The sequence below is a fragment of the Rosa chinensis genome, chromosome 3 (assembly GCF_002994745.2).
Source record: "Rosa chinensis cultivar Old Blush chromosome 3, RchiOBHm-V2, whole genome shotgun sequence".
Lineage (NCBI taxonomy): Eukaryota > Viridiplantae > Streptophyta > Magnoliopsida > Rosales > Rosaceae > Rosa > Rosa chinensis.
Window position 1 is genome coordinate 586,949 of NC_037090.1, and position 19,929 is coordinate 606,877.

Sequence of the window (19,929 nt, forward strand, 5' to 3'; positions counted from 1 at the left end):
GACAATAATTTGTAACCCAATGAAAACCTCAAATTAAGGTTTATAAACATTGCGGAAGTCTTGAGAACCCAAATGAAAAGCAATCCAGTGAACAAAAAGTTTCATACAGAGAAAAAGTTTCATACAGACATAAGCACCAACCACGCCTACAATCGCTAGACTATCCGATTATATGGAGCATAAAGTTCAGTAACAACTAGAGTCACATTTTGATTTAGGCCTTTGTACTCGTACTTAGCAGTTACCACGTCATTAAACATTCCACTATCCCACAAAAAAATACAAAAAATCATGCAATTAACGCAGAAGAACAAAACAGGACAATCACAACTGAACATCAAAATTAGGGGTACAATTCCCAAAAAACTCTGCTGCCAAAGAAAGATAGTACAAAGTCGGTTCAAATGTCTAAGGATGTAAACTAATCATATTGTGGACGAGATATCTCCAAATTATATCTTCAAATGAAGACTCACTCTGAAAGAACCTCCTCTTGAGTACTCACCACTTCCTCTACCTCAACCTCTCTAGCTTCGTACTCCTCCTCTTCATCACTGGCTTCTCCATCCCTGAGCCTCTGCCTATCCATTTTTTCTTCTTCGTACAACCGCTTCCACTCAGCGACCCACTTCTCCCATTCTTCCTTCAACTCTCTCCTCTTTGCACGCTCCTGCTCGCTCAATTGCTTTTCCACATCATTATCCTCGAGCTCATATCTTTTGCTATACTTTTTCAAGTTCTTTGCAATCTCCTCCTCTTGCTCAGGAGTCAGGAAAGATGCTGGCCTTGGACGCCACAAAAACTGTCAAAGGCAACAAGGAAACAATTAGAATAGGACTTCTTTGTTGTCATTTTCTTTCTTGGTTAAAAAAGTAAGAACATATACTTGATAGTGTCCAGAAGTAAAACATAGTGTAAAAACGTACAGATATCCATCTGAAGATGAAAAGCTACTACTATTTAGTCACCAAAAGAAGATAGGAATTCAATCAAAATTTATACATTTTCAAGCTTCAACTAGCTTTTATATATCTTCACAGAAGGGCAGTCACAATCAATGCAATTAACATTTCTTGATTATATACCACAAATCACAATCAGAAATAACGCATGAAAAAAAAAAAATTAAAGTTCATCCAAAACATCAATTATATTAACATTTTCTTTCATCATGTTATAAATATATGTTGATTTAAATGGACATGGTTCAGATTTTGACAGATGATAAGAGTCGAACACAGATTGCTCCAAATCTTCTAAATGGCATTACCTGGAAGAAATGATCCTTTAATACCCGATAAAGTAGCTTGCCATTGAAGGTCCATATAATATAACCATTCTCCATCTCATGAACTGAAGTAACTGCAGTAGCAACATATCTGAGGATGCAGAAAGTAACACATCAGAACCAAGATATATAAGAGCACTTCTGTAGGAGCACTCAAAACAAAAGAAATAAACCCCCTGTTGCAGAAGACTGTCTTAATATTACCTTCCAGTAGGATCCCATTCAATATCAGTCGCCATAAAATGCTCAGTTGTCGCCATCGTTTCTTGCTCATCCACATTGTAAAATTCCAACTGCCCGTTCAAACCCTTCAATCCTGCAAGAATTATAAAGCGCCCTGAAGGTGACCAAGAAAGAGCATTCGCCTGCTTGCCTTTAAGAGTAATAAGCTTTGACACACGGCCTGTATTGTGAGCAGTACGCATTGAGTAGAAGCTTATATCAGGCCTTGGAGTGTCACCATGAATAATTGCAAATCTATGTCCCTTAGGCTCCCAAGCAAATGCAATGATCTTGTCATTCTTATTCTCAAGCTCTAAAACTTCAATAGGGATATCTCGCTCCTTGATTCGGAAAAGTTCAAATCCAGTATATGTACTTTTTTTCGTTTTTGTATAACGATCAACTTTAACAGCAAGATACTCCCCATTGCTTTGCCAGTACATCTTGCAATCACTAACACTGAAAAGATTCTTCTGCCTTAACTCCTCTTTACTGGGGATTTGAATAAGACTCACCTATTTGTACCATGTAAAGCATTAGGTCAACTAAGCTATAAGTAAAACAGGGAAGATTGAAAAGAAAAAAACTGAAACATAACCAGTTAACTACTCACCCTAGCAGGTTGGTTCCCACCGCCCAATTCAGGAACAAAAAGAGCAAGAATTGAATCAGTTGGTGACCAACTGAAGTCCATAACATTCTCAACTTTGATAGATTTTTTGTCCACAAGTGAAAACGTTTCTGTCTCATAAACAGATATAGCACTCTTTCCCATTCTGGCAAAGTACTTGTCATCTTTTCCGCCACCCCATCTGCAATGATAACAAAAAAGAAAATCCATTAGAATATTGACGTCAATCCACATCACACTGTATGCTACTAAGCACAGAAACATTACTTGAACACAGGCCAAGACACGCCCGAAACACCTCCAGTTCCTCCAATTGCAAAATCATCAGGAGTTCCCTTAAAATCTCTCATAACTTTTCCAGTTCTCACATCAAAAATGTCTATGACAACCCTCTGTATGATAAATACATGTTAGAAACAGAAACAGGGCAAAAACTAATCACAACAAAGTGATGAATCACACATCCAAAAAACTCACATTTGTGTCGCGGGGATTGCTTGCTTCATGGCTGCTGTAGGTCACCAAATATTTCTCACCAGGGGAAAAATCAATCAGTCTAACCTGCACTTGGCAATTGCAGCTAAACACTTAGAACTAAAAAATTATGAAGTACTAGAAATTGTTGAAACCAGAAACCAAAAACAACCTGTGGATGAGCATAACGCATCAATCGTTTGAACTCGCTGGTGGCACCTCCCCAAACTGCAGCACCCTGTCTGTGTACAGTGGCCAAATAAGTCCCCAGGGGCGACCATTGCACAAAGCTTTCAGTCCAGTACTGTAAGCAAATACAATCATTCAGTGTCAAAATGTTGATATAAGATAGATGGGTCACATATTACAGGGATGCAAAGAAAGAGAATAATGGGTCTTTGAGATATAGCATCCACTCACTTGACGCTTGTAAACAAAATCAGGCTTCAATTGCCGTGCATCATTCCAATAAACTTCAGTATCATTACCAGCACGGATGACAAATTGATCCCGGCCTTTTAAATCAGTGAGCCAATTTTGAAGATTTTCCTGTAAAGATTTCCAAGTAGGCAGAATAAATACTATAACTTAAACATATGTTATAAATGAGTAAAATTTAAAACATTGTCTCTTCTTTCTCCCTCATAGCCAAAAAATGAATGGAGCAATTGTGGGTAAACAGGAAGTATACAAGAAGCATCTACAAAATATACAATGCCGCACTTCTTTATCCAAATAATTACAGAGGACTAAAAGGAGCGAGTCTATTTGACATTTCATGTATGTCAAGAAACAAAAACAAAAAGGCATCTTGACTATACACAAGCAATAAGTGAATAAACCAGCAACAAGGTTTCATCACTTTCATGCATCATCAGAACTAATTACGCAGGTGACAAGAAAAAGATATGCTAGTCGAGTTCCACACAAGAAATTATTCAAACCTCGATCAAGTTGGAGTGACATGTAAGGAAATATTGAACCAAATTAACATAAAAGCGCACTAAGTACTTTTATAATCTGATAACCATACATTGTCTGGAACCAAAACAGTAACAATAACACAAAAACACATGAGATTAGAGTATAATTATAATTACCCCTGGAGTATATGGCTTAGTTTCGGGCGGAGCCCACTGATCAGGAACTTTCATGAAACGATCGAAGTCATCAAACATGCTGACAGCGAAAATGTGTGATCTGTCCAGCTTGTATCCATGAGTCTTCTCCCTGGCAAGCTCAGCTTCCTACAATTTGAACGAGCCAAGCTTCTATATCAACCTAATGTGCTATTTAAAATCGATAATGTACATCACTTCTACTACTGCAAACAGTTGTAATACCTGAGGAGTATTGAACTCGATGAAGCAATAGCCCATAGTCTTCTGTGTTTCGGGCTCGAGAGGCATCCAGAATCCATCTTCCTTGATCACACCAAGCTGACTGTAAATTTTCCGAATCACGTTTTCCAGCTTCTCGAACTTCTCGATTGGCACCACCGGCAGGTTATCGACGACGATGATGTTCCCGAACCCGGACTCCATCTCCGAATTCACATCGTGACCGATATCTTCATCGTCACTGCACCAGTTCATCCAAAACGATTCAATGAATGCAATTCGAAACAGTTAGAACTGTAAATTATTTCCGGCAGAGACAAATAAAAAGAGATTTGGATGTCGCCGGCGTTAGGGTTAGGGTTTTATACCTTGGAATGCCGAATGTTTCGCCGTGAGGGAGACGGATTGAGTCAAGGTCTAGCCGCGCGAGGTCAATTCCGAGACTAGCCGCCGTCGCCTCAATATCGTTCATCACCATCACGTCCGCCATGGTTCTCTTTCTTCAAGAGAGAGAGAGAGGCGCCTCCAATTTTTGCAGTTGCAGAGAGAGAGAGAGAGATAGCGTGCTGCGGTTTTAGGGTTTCAGAGTGAGGCTGATGTGCAGCTTTGTTGTTTGGGTTTTCCGGGTCGGTTTATTTCAGAGTGAGGCTAATATCCCTGTGTGCACAAAATAGCCCACAGATCTCATTGCAGACCAAAAAAGGCCCACAAGCCTCTCCATCCAGGTCAGCCCAAACTAGACCCGGCCCAGAGAAAAATATGGCACCAGCTGCCAGGTGTGATGAAAGATGCATACATGCAAACGGTCCTTTGATTACATATCTATCCATTATGGGTTTTATTTGTCTTTATATTTTGCGAATGGTTTTATTTCTTCATATCCAAACCCTAGCTAGAAGGAGGTGATCGATGAACTGGTTTGTTGATAGCTCCCAAGATTTTACCATGAGATCGACTCAAGCTAGCTTAGCTAGCCAAATTTAGGCAAATTTGAGATGCACTGGTTTTTTTTTTTTTTTTTTTTGAGGAAATAGATACTTTCATTAATATATCTTTGGCCAGAAGGCATGTACATCAGATGTTGTCTCATACCAAAATCATAAATGATATGAGCAAACTAACAAAAGACAGGTATCCTCATTAGAAACACATTCGCTCACTTATTGAGCCTAAAAACAAGAGACAAAACCCTCTCTACCAACCTCCCAAGAAGCAGTAATCTAGTCGCCTAGAGACCTCAATTGATGTACAACTAAAAAACAAAGATGAAAGTAGTAGAAGACCCCACTTCTAACATTAGGCAAAAAGGAAAACCATGAAATCAAAGTTTTCCTTTGCTCTTATCTCTAGGGCTAGAAGCAGGTCCAATAGGTGGAGGATAGGTGAGCTTTAGAAGACTACCCTTAGTCTTCTTACTAGTGCGCTGAATCTTATTCTTGCTGCCAAGGGGCCTACCAGTCTTCTTCTTCAAAGATAGCAAAACAACATCACTGTCATCATCAATCAATCCCAATGCATCAGCCTGTAGGGTTGGAACTTTTCCACCCAATATAGTTTTGAATTTCTTGGGGGAAGGGTTACCCACACTAGTTCGATTTCGTTTATTAGAAGACAAACCAGCATCTTGAACCATCTGCATACCTGCAGAACCATCCAAATCAACAGTCTCTATAGGAGGTTCGACCGTGGGACTCTGATCCTTCTCCAACTCGTGCTCCAAAGGAGCATCAGTCTCAGTAACATCCCCTACAGGGACCGAAGGAGAAGTAGGGGAAATTGGCCGCTCCAATCGACGAATAACGGGTTTCCGCTTCAAAGGGATGGAAGAAGAGGCAGTGAAAAGATCAGTCTTGTCCTTTGCCGAGAAAGAGAACGAACCTCTAGATGCCGATGGTCCAGGAAAATGCAAAACCCTAGGAGTAGGGTTTGCCATACACGGTTACGCACATGCAATTCCGGTATGAGTGACAAGTCCACACTGCGAGCATCTCCCTTGCAGATGTTCAAAGTGAAACTGAAGAATCGGTTCGACACCAACATCCAAATAGACTTTGCGTTCAAGCAAGATTGGCTTGGACACATCATGGGAGAAGAAAATCCTATTCAATCCTTTCTTAAACTCCTTATCATAATCCAAAAAACCCCCAAGGAGGTTCCCAATCAGTGTGAGATTCTCAGACTCTTCATAAAGAGGTGGTATTCCAGAAACCCTAGCCCAAACTCGGAGATGCTTGAATTGGACTTCATGCAATGGTTTGACTCCATCATACTCTGCAAAACACACGGGGGCGCGATCATAACACCAGACTCTTCCCCGTAATACTTTGTTACGATCTCGAACAGATTCAAAAGAGAAGAGGAACAGATCCCCCGCCCTCTCATGGATCCTGAATTCCTTGTCCACCATCCAAGTTCGGTGGAAGTGAGATTTGAAAGCCTTCGGATCAACCTGCTTTCGAGCCAATGGTTTGCAAGAAGAAAAGATTGGGATGACTTGAGCACAGGACCACCACCAATTTTCTCCAGATCAGGGGCGCTAGTGCCCTCAGCAAGAGCAAGAGAGGCAGAAAAGCTTGTTGTGACTGCATCAATGGAAGCCATGGAGTGAGAAAAGTGGGAGAGAAGGGTAGAAACGTTGACGGTGGAGGCAAGGAGGCCGTAGACTAGCTAGGATTGAGAGAAAGTCTCACTAGGGTTTTTTCTCATATAATAGAGATGCACTGGTTATTTGATCATTGGTTGTAGGATTAATCAATTTGTTGGTTTGTTCCATTTAGATCATTTATTTTTGGTTTTATAGATGTTACACCTCTTTATTGATTCTCACTCTAAGATTAGACGGAAATGATTTCAATCTTGAAACTTCTACTAACACTTTGTCAATGTACTCTTAAGATGCAATCTTAATATTTTAATTATGGAAGATTGGTCATTTGGTATGTATGATAGTGAAGGCTTGAAGACAAGCAAGAAAACCCAAGTCAAGCCAAACCAGACCTCTAGAGAAAAATAGGATAGCACTACCCTAAAATATAACATTAGCCAAGACAAGGCCCAATAAAATCAAAGCCCAGCACTGCTTGTTTATGAAACTTGTTGACTCTTTTACATCAACCATCTTTTCCCTTATATAGGGTACAAGATTAACCTACAAAATATCTATAACGAAAGCATATTAAACTAGTTTAAAGTACTTTAGATACAAAATATCTACCTTAAAGTACTTGATTGTCTCTGATTGGGTTGCTTTTATTTGAATTACCTAAACGACAGATTGTTTTTTTTTAATAAATTACAGATTGCTTTGGTTAAAATGTAAAAAGAGAAAGTAACAAAACTAAGCATAAGTAGAAAAAATGATTTTATTAACTTGACAATCGATGAAATTTATTAAAAACATTGTGATCATCATCATCGATTACGTTTTTTTTTTTCTTCTTTGAATAAAGAGCTGGTGTCGCTACCCTCAAGTCTTGATTAATGAAACTATCGAATACAAGGGGGGACATAGAGCCTAAACCCCTTATTACAATAAGCATCATCAATTGAGCTTCTTATTGTTCACGGATATACATACAATCAATTTTTTTTCCAAAGATATGTCAATATATTTCCGTTCTTACTATTGTGAAACAGAGATACTCCATCCTCTTTGCCTATCCATATGCAGTGATCTCCGCCACAATCTTCTTGAAAATCTAGATTAGATTTAAGTGAAACAAATTCAACATGCTCGTCTAAATACCACAAACGGCAGAAAAAAAAAAAAAAGTGTGCGACCCCAAAAGTTGACTTTAAAGTGAAATTCGAATTGCTCATTGACTGCAAGATTGTGAACACCAAGATCATCGTTTTTAGATTGGCAACGAAAATTTAGTCTATATCCGTTGTTCAGATTATTGACGATGCGTACAAATTTCTTTGTTCCAGGCTGGTTTATCCACCATGTATTACTTGAACCGAAGGCCAGAGCAATGAGCAAGACAACAAGGGAAGTTTGTCCCAGCTTCATTTTCAATTTTCTAATTGAAATGACTAATGAGTTCGAGTTCGATGAGTTCTGCTATTGGTAATTTCCAGACCTACTTATTGATACTGTTTTTTAATCATTTTAATGCAAATGGTTTGTTTGAATTTCAAGAATCTATTTTGATGCTGATAGTTTCCCTCAGGTGGAGGCATGCACTGTTTGGGCGGTACTTTTACTAAAAGTTAAGCTATGTTCTTGGTTTCCTGGTAGTAGGAGGCGGTTGAATGCTGGTGAAACTCTCATGGTAACTTCCAAACTTACTTTCAGTGTGCTTTTTTATGTTTGAATGCTAATGCTGGGTTGTACAATTCTCAAATCATCTTATATATATTCATGATGATTGGCAGAAGTTAACATATGTTTGGGCTCGTATAATTAGATTTTTTGTTGATACTATTGTGCTCATAAAATTATTTGATGGTGTTTTGTTTTGTGTACATGTTTTTTTTTTTTTGGCTTTCATGCATCATAGTGTTTTATTTTCTTTTTGGTCTCCGATGCATCCTGATCATATCACTGAACAAGCGTCAATTTTAGGTAAATGGGGGCTCAGGTGGTATTGGAACATTTACAATTCAGTTAGCTAAACAGCGGAGAGTTAAAGTAATTGCCACAACAGGTAATTTTTCATTTCTAGCTAAGCTGTCGAACTTTTTTTTTTTTTTTAAAAGTATTAATGTTTATAAAATCATGATTGCTAGTTAGCGACGACCAATTACGTGCTTGTGAGAAACTTGGAGTTGATGAGTGCATCGCTTTCAATCACAAGGATGCGGACAAGAACAAGGCAGAGAAATTAATTGAAACGGTTAAAAGTAAAACATATGGCAAAGATTTGTTATCTTGTATCACACCCCATTAATAACCACAAGAATGATTATTATACAGTATAATGCTAGTTTTAGTTACTGCTGTCAAAGACAAAACATGTTGATATATATTCCCAATGGCAGGAGTGGATGTAATCTTGAGTAGCCTTGGGATCGAATATTTATTGGAAGAAAATGTCTGCTTAAAAGTTGATGGGATGCTTGTTAGCATCGTGGGCTGTTGTGTAGGACACTCAGATAATTGTAGTCGGCTTCCACAGCCAAAAGGAGCAAACTCTAAGGTTGAAGCACACTACAACATCGGAGGTGCTAAGCTACAGTTTTTGCTTATAATTGGTATATTTTTTGATTGCTTATACTTTGTATTTGAACAAAATATAATCGAAACCACAACTTGTTCATTTGATTAATTTGCAGTAGCAAATGAAGCATGAACATATCAACTTAACCCAGCAAACTTGTGTACTTGAGTTTATGAACTTGTTGACTCTTTTACATCAACCATCTCTTCCCTTATATAGGGTATAAGATTAACATACAAAATATCTAGAACGAAAGCATATTAAACTAGTTTAAAGTACTTTAGATACAAAATATCTACCTTAAAGTACTTGATTGTCTCTAATTGGGTTGCTTTTATTTGAATTACCTAAACGATAAATTGTTTTTTTTTTTTTGAATAAATTACAGATTGCTTTGGTTAAAATGTAAAAAGAGAAAGTAACAAAACTAAGCATCAGTAGAAAAAATGATTTTATTAACTTGACAATCGATGAAATTTATTAAAAACATTGTGATCATCATCATCATCGATTGCGTTTTTTTTTTCCTTTGAATAAAGAGCTGGTGTCGCTACCCTCAAGTCTTGATTAATGAAATTATCGAATACAAGGGGGAACATAGAGCCTAAACCTCTTATTACAATAAGCATCATCGATTGAGCTCCTTATTGTTCATGGATATACATATAATCAATTTTTTTCCCAAAGATATGTCAATATATTTTCGTTCTTACTGTTGCGAAACATATATACTCCATCCTCTTTGCCTATCCATATGCAGTGATCTCCGCCACAATTTTCTTGAAAATCTAGATTAGATTTAAATGCAACAATTTCAACATGCTTGTCTAAATACCACAAACGGCAAAAAAAAAGTGTGCGACCCCAAAAGTTGACTTTAAAGTGAAATTGGAATTGCTCATTGACTGCAAGGCTGTGAACACCAAGATCAACGTTTTTAGATTGGCAACGAAAATTTAGTCTCTCTCCGTTGTTCAGATTATTGACGATGCGTACAAATTTCTTTCTTCCAAGCTGGTTTATCCACCATGCATTACTTGAATTGAAGGCCAGAGCAATGAGCAAGACAAAATTCATTTGTTACCATTCATTACAAAGTAATTCATTTATTACCACTTTAGTACTCTTTCTATTTGGATAATATTTAGTTAGGTTTATGTAGAATCATATTCAAATTTTATGGCGTTATGTCGTTGACTCTACACGGTTTGTATATAAGTATTTTAGTTTTATCGACAATTTGACACATGAGATGCCTGAGTGTAACAGTTTTTGTTTGTATTTATATTTATATTTTTGGAGAAAAAATGAAAAAGAAATTTTATCTTGAGATGAGGGAAGTATTTCTTTTTGAAATGGGTGAGATGAGGGAAGTTATATTCATAGAATGTGGGATGCGAAGTTTTTTCTTTTCTAAAGAGAAACAAAGGATTTCACTTCTACCTCCATGGTGACTCGAACTCATGACCTCAATCTTTGGGAGTATCAAACATGCTTTTATTTTTAAAATTTTATTATTATTTTACTATTTACCATAATATCCTTCATATATTAAAAAATATTTTAAATTGACATATGAACTAAGGATAGTTATGTTATTTCACACCCACTTTGCTTGTCAAAGTGGGTTCTCCTAGTAATATTATAGATTAAAGGAAAACATACAATACGCACAGTAGATAAGATTCATTTTGATATAAATGGTAAGAGAGCTGGTATATACGAAATTTTGAAGATCATTTGTACATGTATTATATATTTTTTTAGGGTTTTTCTAAATATATCCAGTAAATTTCTATGTAGACCCAGCAAATCAATTTTACATGAAAATATATTTATATCCTCGTATGAAATGACAATAATAGTTATATAATTTCCACTTTTACACCTATATTTGTACCTAGCAATCTTCATCCCTTCCCCACAAACTCTTGAAGAAGAAAGTCTGATTTGAATGAAAATGGTTATGAGGTGGAAGGAGAAGTGACTGTGATTGAAAAGCCGTTGATGAAGTACACCCAGTCGGCATTGAGGCCTAAGAGCCAAGTAGCTGAGTCTAAGTTGACAGAGAAGATCAGCAAAGACAAAATGAAGAATGGCGCAGTAATCCATATATGGCTATTGATAGCGAACCAAATACGGGTTGTGGTGGTGATTCCGTGAATGAAGATGATCGAGCTTAAGCAGGAGGAATTGAAGAAGAGTGGATCTGAACAGGCTTTGGTGAAACTAGAAATCTCAATTTGATTGAAAAGGGTTATAAGGTGGAATGTGAGGTAAGTGAAAAGCCGTACATGATTATTACTAATGTTGCTTTAACATTATAATTTTATTGGTATTAAGGAAGAAAAACTGCATAGAAGGGGGTTATAGGAGTGACTACTTCTGTGAGCAATGCAATTGAAGTATGGAACTGCTGTGAGCATTATGCTGGGTTTAATTAAGAAAAGCGCATAATTGGAAAGCCTGCCGAGTGTAGATAGAAATTTTGTAATTTTACTGGGTGTAAAAATTTTGTTGGGTCTATTTAGATATTTGCTGAGTACATTTAGAAATACCATTTTTTTATTACCAATTTTATATAGATCAGATAATTATTTGAATATGTGGTTTACGTGATAAACAGATAATAGTAAATTAGTGTCATTCGATCTTAACCAAATTAATACTCGTGGTTGTAAACATTACACCCCATTATTGATTCTTATCCCAAGATTAGAAAGAAAATAATAGCTTAATTTGATCGAAACTTTTGTTTTATTTTATTGATTAACGGAAAAGAAATGAATCGATCTTGAAACTTCTAAGAACACTTAAAAGGTTCTCGCGATCTTAGTCTTTCAACATTAATGGAAGACTGGTCATTCGGTCTGTATGACGGTGAGGTCATTCGGTCTCTATGAAAGTGAAGGCCCGAAGACAAGCAAGAAAGCCCAGGCCAGCCCAAACCAGACCCGGCCCAGATGGTAGGTCAGGTGTTGAAGTTAGGGACAGCCACGTTATCCATCATCTATCCGATGAAAACTGCATGTAAAAATGCGGTTTGCATGCAAATTGCAAGAGCCTGCTGCAACTGTGTCAGTGCTATCCTCACAACGCGTGTCATATATTCAAATGGTCCTTTGATAATAATCTATCCATTATGGGTTTTATTTGTTTTTATATACTGCGATTGGTTTTATTTCTTCAGGTAATGATGAATTAAACCCAACCCTAGCTAGAAGAACATGTCCCGTCAAGCTTGAACCATAAAACCATAGAAGGAGGTGATGAACTGGTTTTTGCTGATAGCTCCCAAGATTTTACCATGAGATCGACTCAAGCTAAGTAGCTAGCTGTCCAAATTCAGGTAAAATTTGCTGAAGCACTGGTGATTTGATCATCGGTTGAAGGATTAATCAATTTCTTGGTTTGTTTCGTAGAAATTTACCTTTATTTTTAGAGCTCTGATATTAGATCCTTTATTTTCATTTATTCTGTTTCAATTTTGTTGTTCTCGGATAGTTTTATTTGGCAGCTTGCTAGATGATAATAACCCTGAACATTTTTTTGTTTTCTTTTTTCTAAGGTTGATAATAAAGTTTTGAAAACACTTAGCAATGAATTTGTTTTCTATTTGTGTATAGAATGGGAGATCCAAGTGGGAAGTGTGAGATTGAAGAAGATACTTACTGCTTTGATGAGTCCTCTCCCCAAGTAGATAATAATACTGGTAAGGCGAGTTGGTTATTGAACAAGGGATGGGGGATTGGGAAGAAACTTTTGGTGACTGGTGCCGTCATTTCTTCTGCACCCTTTGTTCTCCCACCACTTGTGGTTACATCGGCGATAGCGTTTGCCTGTTGGGTTCCTTCCGGGGTCGTGTTGGCAAGTTATGCTTGTTCTGAGAAGATTATGAGCAAGTTGCTCCCTTATAATAGTAGTAGTAGTAGTACCACAGGAGGAGTATTAATGTCAGATAATGAGGATGAAGAAGAGTTTGAGGATGCGGAAGAAGGTGTAAGGGTGGATGTTGGTGAGAATTTGGATGTGGAGGAGAAGCCGATGTTGGATGGGATTAATGGGGTGATAATGGAAGGGTCGAGATATGAGTACAATGAGGATGTCCTGCTAGATGAGAATGCAATCAGTGATGGGGTGGATGTCTTGGTGTTCAATGTAAATGAGGGAGAGGAGTTTGGAGTGACGCCAATTGAAGTGATCATGACAAGTGTAGTACCGGAAGGAAGCGAAGGTCAAAAAAAAGTAAGTGCCTTTCTGGAAGAGGGGGAAATGGTGAAAGAGACGAGGGGATTGCTAGAGAAAATTAGGGATGAAGGCAATGCTGATGATGGAATGGAAATGGACAATCAAGATGTAGATGGAACTGCAGGATCAAGGAGGGATTCCATGTATGTATTGCTAGGTAACAATATAGTCAGTGATGAGGTGGACGTATTCGTATCGAATGTAATATTTGAGGGGGAGGAGGAGATATTAATTGAAGAAATTGAGGAAAAGGAAATAGTAAATGACTTCATGGAGGATGAAGAAGTGATGAAAGAAACAAAGGGATTGCTAGAAAACATCAGGGATGCAGCTGGCAGTGCTGATAATGCAGTGGCAATGGCAGAGCTGTATGCAGGAGAAATTGAACGAGGTGAGGAGGAGACAGATGAGATAACTAGAAGTCATTCTGAAGAGACAGAGAGTACAGTTGACAACAGAGTCACTGATGCTGATGTTGGCTTGGAGAAACCTACTCATACCATGGAAGCTGGGTTGCCAAAAGAAGGTGAAAAAATTGAAGAAAAGAAGCATGTGACAGGTCATCTGGGTGGAGAAGGTGCAGACTTTGCAGAGCTTCCAATTTTAAGCAGGGTCGATGAATCTACTGATGCTAAGATATCTTCTCGGAAGAGCGACATCCATTCCAATGGGGTTAGAGATTTGCTTTATGTTCTTCGGATATAAATTTCACATATATGGTTTGATACTTCCTTAAATATCATGGTGAAAAGTGATTTAATGTATTGCTATTGCACTGTCAGAACATGCCTTGGGAAGGATTAATAGTTAAAGTCCTTCCTTGCAAGTTCTCTTTCAGAACAATTATGCCTTTCCACCTAATCACAATTAAGCTGAAGACAGAACTTATGTTGGTGTCCTAATACTATTACTAGTCATAATGGGAGAATTGTCTGAATGTTTCAGTAAGAATATAACAGTGCACTGTGCAAGTATTCAGCATGTTGTACGTGTACACTGTTTTCTTAGTCATTTTATCTTATCTTAGCAGGCTTATAGGTGAAACATTAATGTGCTTGTTTTCTTTCAATCAAATTGTATTTCTGTCTGCATAATCTCTGTAAATTAATGTGACTAGTGTAACTGAAGTGACTTCTTGCTTCTTCAGGTACTTAACAAAGAGGACAAGATATGGAAACAGATTGATGCTATCCGAAGTATCGTCGGATATAAAGTCACACCCCATGCAAGTTATATGGAGGAACTAAAGGCTCTTTACATGTTCACCGGAGTAGAGCCACCTACATTGTTCAATGACCCTCCTGATCTTGAACAAGTCGACAACAAACTCCGTTTTCTCATGTCCATAATTGGACTGAAGTAGCCCGTATTAGTGCTAGTTCGTAGACTATCCGTTGTCCGATTTCCTGTTTACATATCATACCAAGACATATGAGCATCTTCTTGTGTATTTGGGTTAGCCTATTCTAATAGGGTTTCAGAGTGTTATGTTTCGTGCAATAGTGGTTGGGACTTTGTATCAGTTGTAAATGTACTCTTCCCCTTATGTATTTACTATTTGGTTATGTGATTGCATCTATGTTACCGCTATAAGTTTATAGTGGTAAGGTATGATAGTATGAGTAGTTGTGAAACGTGAGTAGATTGTGATTACAAACCCTCGAATATTAGTCTTTGCTCCCCTTTGTGAATTTTCCAATGCTTGCAAAATATGCTTTCGTGCTTCAATCAAGTGTCAAGACTCGAGAAACGCTTCCCAAAACTCCACCAAAGTATAGATCGAATTTTTGAACCGAATCATTTACCAAACCAAACCATCACTAAGACTAAAATAACGGTTCAGGCCTAAAAGGGTCGGGTCAGGTCGGGCCGCACACGTGACACGTGGGAGCGGCAAAGTGGCGTGCATACCCAAAAACAGGTGGCCAATGAGTTCTTGACCTCAGAGACGGAGAAAACACAGTCAGAAATCTCGAAAACCAAGTGACAGCGGATCTGCTTCTGTTTCTCACACGTTGGACGAATTCTTCTCCTTACCTTGTTAGTTGGTTTTGTTAGAGAGAGGAGAGAGAGAGAGAGAGAATGATTTTTATTTATGCTTTTGGAGAAGTCTTTATATGAATGAGTGTATGAGAACTCCGCCTTCTCTGCTATCTCTATCTATTGACTCAGCTCTCCTCAACATCTCCAGTATCTCCGATCTCTCTCCTCTCCCTGACCACATAATCTGCGATCTCTTCTTGGTACTGTTCTCTCTTTTTGCTTCACTGATCTAGTCACTTTTTCATTCAGTGTTTTTGGTTTGAGGTGTGAAATATGGATTGCTTTATGGTTTTGGGTCAATGGGCAGGCTTGATCCGGTGAGATATGAACTGGGTTTGTGTAAAGTTAGAATCTTTCATGGTATGGTTAAGTGTGTGGTGCTAATCATAGTTTGCTTCATTAAGTGCATTTGGTTTGAGACTTTGAGATGTGAAACAATGGATTTCCTGTCTGTTTTTAGGTAGTTTGCAAGTTTAATCTGGTGAGATATGAACTGGGTTTGCTTAAAGTTTGAATCTTTCATCTTAATCAATGCTGGTTAAGTATGCGCTGCTCATTAGATTGCTTGCTTCATTCATCAAGTGCTTTTGGTTTGAGGTGTGAAGTAATGGATTTGTTTCTGTATTTGGGGAATTTGGGCGAGGTTAATCTGGTGACATATGAACTGGGTTTGCTTAAAGTTTAAAACTTTCATGATATGGGTGCTGGTTAAGTGTCTGCTAGTGGCAGTTGTTTGACACGCTGATTAGGGCCCTTTTGTTTTTTAAAACCTGATTTTGTTGAAAACTTTAATGGATGCTGGTTAAGTGTATCCTAGTGGTAGTTGTTTGACATGCTGATTCTATTGATTAATTTTGTTTGAAGATTTCAGCCTTTTGGATGATTTCCTTTGTGTGGTGAAAAAATGGTGAAGATTATTTGTAATGGTTTATAATCTTGAGTACAATTATGCTTTCTGAATCTTTGAAGGCTAGCCCTGCATTGTTGATGATTTTGCCATGGCTATGTTGGATTGAGCTGATCTTCTGGGGCCACATGGCTCAATTATGGGACCTAATTTCGTTTCTTGATGAGCTAATGAAGTTCCTGAATGTGTTCCAAAGATGTGTCATTGAAACCCTATTTACTAGAGATGGAGATTGTTTGTTTAGCACAGTGGAATTAGGCATGCACACACACCTTTAAAAAATCATCATGATGTTATTCTGTGTTTGTTTCTTTTTCTTATAGACCTAATGGTTTGTGTGATGAACATTCAAATAACAGTGAAATTTCTCAAGAAACTGAAATGCAATCCTTTCATAATTTGGTGCTGTAGTTTGATTCTACTTGTGGCTTCTGTGCTATTTTGCGTTTTGGAACATCTGTTGAATTTTGCCATACCTTGTTTGTTGTAGTAACACTTTTTTTTCTTGACAGAAAACTTTGAGTGCTGGAAAGCTGAATGAGAAAGTCTTGAAGCTATTCATAGCAACTGGCAAGGATGAAGTCCTTTCACTAATTGAGGCACTTAATATTCGGCAGATCCATAGTCCTGTCCTTCCTACCAGTAAGTTAAATTTGTAAATTCCATTGTCCTCAGCCATCTATTTAGGTGCACTCTTCTTCTGACCTCCTAGTGTCTTGTGCAGGATGTTCTGAAAAGTTCTGAGATCGTGTGTAATTGTGTACGCACTGTATACATTTTGAAGCGAAAGGTCAAATAACTACAAAACGCTAAGCAGTACTGATCTCTCAAAGTCTGTTTCAAGATGTCTAACGCAACCATAGACGATAGTGAGGTTGACATTGTGATTGCAGCAATCAACCCGGACCTGAAATCATTCTTGAATGAATGGAGACCAATTATCTCCCAGTTTCATCTGATTATTGTCAAAGACCCTGATATGAAACAGGAACTCCAAATTCCAGAAGGATTTAATGCAGATGTCTTTACCAAAGCTGACATAACCCGCAAGGTGGGGTCTTCCACCTCCATTGTCTTCTCAGGTTACTCGTGCAGGTACTTCGGTTATCTAGTATCACGGAAAAAATATATCATCTCAATTGATGATGACTGCACCCCGGCTAGGGACAGCAATGGTGATTTAGTAGATGTTGTTGCTCAGCATATTGCCAACCTTAAAACTCCAGCAACCCCTTTCTTTTTTAACACACTCTATGATCCTTTCCGTAAGGGAGCAGATTTTGTTCGTGGTTACCCATTCAGCCTGCGGAGTGGGGTTACATGCGGCCTATCCTGTGGACTGTGGCTCAATTTGGCTGACCTTGATGCACCAACTCAGGCCCTCAAGCCAGAGCAGAGGAATTCTCGATACGTGGATGCTGTAATGACTGTCCCAGTGAGAGCCTTGCTGCCTGTAAGTGGAGTCAACATTGCTTTTGATCGTGAGGTGGTTGGGCCAGCTTTGTTCCCGGCTTTGAGGTTGGCAGGTGAAGGAAAGTTTAGGTGGGAGACGATGGAAGATATATGGTGTGGAATGTGTGTAAAGGTTGTATGTGATCACCTGGGGCTTGGTGTCAAAACTGGGATGCCTTATGTATGGAGAAAAGACCGAGGTGATGCCGTTCAAAGCTTGAAGAAAGAGTGGGAGGGGGTGAAGCTGATGGAGGAAGTGGTCCCTTTCTTTCAGTCGGTTAGGTTGCCACGATCAGCAGTTACAGCAGAAGATTGTGTTGTCAGTATGGCAAAGACAGTGAAGGAGGAGCTGGGAAAGGTGGATCCTATGTTTGCTCGTGCATCGGATGCCATGGCGGAGTGGGTGAAGCTCTGGAAGTCAGTTGGATCCAGCTCATCTGAAGCTTAGTGGTTGAGCTCTGCAATTTTATGTTTTAGCTTTTCTATAACAGTAATTTACAACTATAGAATTTCCTGATGTTGATCTATCCCTTACGACTAACTATAATGATGAATTTGATATCTAGTATGGGGTTGGAAATAAAAAGGTTTGTTGTTTTCAGAGTATGGTTAATTTGATATTTCTGGATACGTTATCAGGAAGCACTGCAACTTAAATGTGTTGATAGTTTCCAAAATGATTTTTTGTGCCTGTGGAAAAATCCACTGGGAGCTCGTTTCTCTTACTGAGGCATTCTGCAGATTCTGCTCTTTATGAATTTTGATGAGACTTTTTAAAACATTAAAGGAAAAATGAAAATTTAACCAAAGGATCTCTATGAAACATTTTCGCTTTCCAAAGGTACCAACAAAGAAGCGAAATGCAAAACAAACCAAAATCTCCAGAAATGCGAAATGTTTTTTTTTTTTTTTTTTGAGAATAATAGTCAACCATTTTATTAATAATAATAATAATAAGGATTACAAATTATAGACGTAGACTACATGAAAATGAAAAATAGCAGAAAAAAATATTAGATGCAACAAGGCATCGGAAATAAAACCTAGCGAGGATAGTAATGAATGCTCAAAAGCATTTGATGAGGCACCGGGCAGACCCCAGACAATGTAAAACGGTAGCAATAGTATGATCAACCATACTTCCACACACAAAAAATGCGTCGAATAGAGACTAACATTCTATCAAGGTAACCGGTGATAGTGTGACCGACCTTACCTACTCCATACAAATTAATACATCGAGTAGAGAGCAATCTTCTATCTACGTAGCCAAAATTCCAATTCCAGAGTATAGCAAAAAAAAAGAATCCGTAAAAAGTCTTATGGATCCCAGATGCGAATCCAAATAGAAGACAGAGCCCAATCAAAGGCCCATCTTGAGTAGCCCAAACAAAAAGGAGCCTAGGTCCACAGTTGGGCACCCAAAAATCTCTCTGGGCACCCAGACTTGCCTTGTCCTCAACCCCAGCCGCTGCACCGCCAGTCCTCGCCGGAGGAACCCAGTCTCGGACCTTTTCACACGAATCAAGACGTCGCCACCTGCCCCACCAGTCTTGGGGCGGTGATTGCTCCGCTCCAATCGTCACTCCAACGCACCGGGAAAATGGATAGGCAAACCTCGTGCCAACAACTCCTCGTCACCACGGTGACCCAACCCGAGTTCCTCGCCCAATCACCTCGCCGCCCATCCAAAACGCAATTTTAGCTGTGCCCGGCTTGGTTGAAATGTCAGTGCCGTCTCAAATCAGGAGGGGAGCGCAGCCTCGTCGCCCCACTGAAGAGAAGCACCACCATCAGACAGGATTTGAGAAAAGGAAGTCGAAGCCGGCAAAAAAGCTAGCCCTGGTCTGTTAGGAAGCACGGTATATGCCTTGCGCAGAGGGAGCGACTCCGAAACTGGTGCCGGACAGGTATTCCATCAGTGATGGAGGAAGGTGCAGAGAGGCGCTCTCTCAACCCTAGCAGAGCGCTAGGTATTTTCATTTTTGAGGATAGAGAGTTTAAATGCGAAATGTTATAACTTGCCCGTACGTAACTATATATTCAATTTTTTTTTTAAATTAACTTTTCTTGATGCAATCTTTAAATAATTTTTGCCAACAAAAACTTCGTCAGTTTATTTGATTTAAAAAAAATTAATTTTACCCTTGAAATTCTATCAG

The 19,929-nt window shown here is 38.6% G+C and overlaps 4 protein-coding genes across 5 annotated transcripts; 2 read left to right on the forward strand and 2 right to left on the reverse strand.

Annotated features, from left to right (window-relative positions):
* Positions 1–234: 234 nt before the first annotated feature.
* LOC112192987 (eukaryotic translation initiation factor 3 subunit B) lies at positions 235–4,562 on the reverse strand. Its single transcript, XM_024332961.2, has 11 exons — positions 4,324–4,562; positions 3,959–4,196; positions 3,716–3,862; positions 3,036–3,164; positions 2,788–2,919; positions 2,619–2,702; positions 2,409–2,533; positions 2,124–2,322; positions 1,493–2,025; positions 1,271–1,379; positions 235–802 (listed from the first exon to the last, which is right to left on the reverse strand). Exons 1-11 carry the CDS (start codon positions 4,443–4,445, stop codon positions 473–475), a joined length of 2,148 nt encoding a protein of 715 aa, XP_024188729.1. The 5' UTR covers positions 4,446–4,562; the 3' UTR covers positions 235–472.
* A 1,332-nt stretch (positions 4,563–5,894) lies between these two features.
* On the reverse strand, positions 5,895–6,362 carry LOC112192413. Its single transcript, XM_024332140.1, has one exon. It carries the CDS (start codon positions 6,360–6,362, stop codon positions 5,895–5,897), a length of 468 nt encoding a protein of 155 aa, XP_024187908.1.
* A 5,691-nt stretch (positions 6,363–12,053) lies between these two features.
* On the forward strand, positions 12,054–14,944 carry LOC112192414. Its single transcript, XM_024332141.2, has 4 exons — positions 12,054–12,194; positions 12,308–12,466; positions 12,744–14,037; positions 14,513–14,944. The coding sequence occupies exons 3-4, from the start codon at positions 12,745–12,747 to the stop codon at positions 14,726–14,728; spliced, it is 1,509 nt and encodes a 502-aa protein (XP_024187909.1). The 5' UTR covers positions 12,054–12,194; positions 12,308–12,466; position 12,744; the 3' UTR covers positions 14,729–14,944.
* A 354-nt stretch (positions 14,945–15,298) lies between these two features.
* LOC112193043 (probable UDP-arabinopyranose mutase 5) lies at positions 15,299–18,370 on the forward strand. Of its 2 annotated transcripts, XM_024333056.2 has the most exons (3): positions 15,299–15,608; positions 16,828–16,957; positions 17,179–18,370. In XM_024333056.2, exons 1-3 carry the CDS (start codon positions 15,483–15,485, stop codon positions 18,213–18,215), a joined length of 1,293 nt encoding a protein of 430 aa, XP_024188824.1. In that variant the 5' UTR covers positions 15,299–15,482; the 3' UTR covers positions 18,216–18,370. The 2 variants fall into 2 exon arrangements, with proteins under 2 accessions (XP_024188824.1, XP_024188823.1); XM_024333055.1 differs by lacking the exon at positions 15,299–15,608 and having other exon boundaries at positions 17,040–18,370.
* The last annotated feature ends 1,559 nt before the right edge of the window (positions 18,371–19,929 follow it).

What these genes read in the sequence shown, in the direction of transcription:
- LOC112192413 (XM_024332140.1), bottom strand. Translation starts at nt 6,362, where the DNA reads ATGGTGGACAAGGAATTCAGGATCCATGAGAGGGCGGGGGATCTGTTC.
- LOC112193043 (XM_024333056.2), top strand. Translation starts at nt 15,483, where the DNA reads ATGAATGAGTGTATGAGAACTCCGCCTTCTCTGCTATCTCTATCTATT. An exon ending in TAATCTGCGATCTCTTCTTG is followed by an intron (nt 15,609 to 16,827) that starts GTACTGTTCTCT and finishes TTTTCTTGACAG; the next exon opens with AAAACTTTGAGTGCTGGAAA. An exon ending in TAGTCCTGTCCTTCCTACCA is followed by an intron (nt 16,958 to 17,178) that starts GTAAGTTAAATT and finishes ACGCAACCATAG; the next exon opens with ACGATAGTGAGGTTGACATT.
- LOC112192414 (XM_024332141.2), top strand. Translation starts at nt 12,745, where the DNA reads ATGGGAGATCCAAGTGGGAAGTGTGAGATTGAAGAAGATACTTACTGC. An exon ending in GCGACATCCATTCCAATGGG is followed by an intron (nt 14,038 to 14,512) that starts GTTAGAGATTTG and finishes TTGCTTCTTCAG; the next exon opens with GTACTTAACAAAGAGGACAA.
- LOC112192987 (XM_024332961.2), bottom strand. Translation starts at nt 4,445, where the DNA reads ATGGCGGACGTGATGGTGATGAACGATATTGAGGCGACGGCGGCTAGT. An exon ending in GCAATCCCCGCGACACAAAT is followed by an intron (nt 2,534 to 2,618) that starts GTGAGTTTTTTG and finishes TTTATCATACAG; the next exon opens with AGGGTTGTCATAGACATTTT. An exon ending in TAAAGGATCATTTCTTCCAG is followed by an intron (nt 803 to 1,270) that starts GTAATGCCATTT and finishes TGCCTTTGACAG; the next exon opens with TTTTTGTGGCGTCCAAGGCC.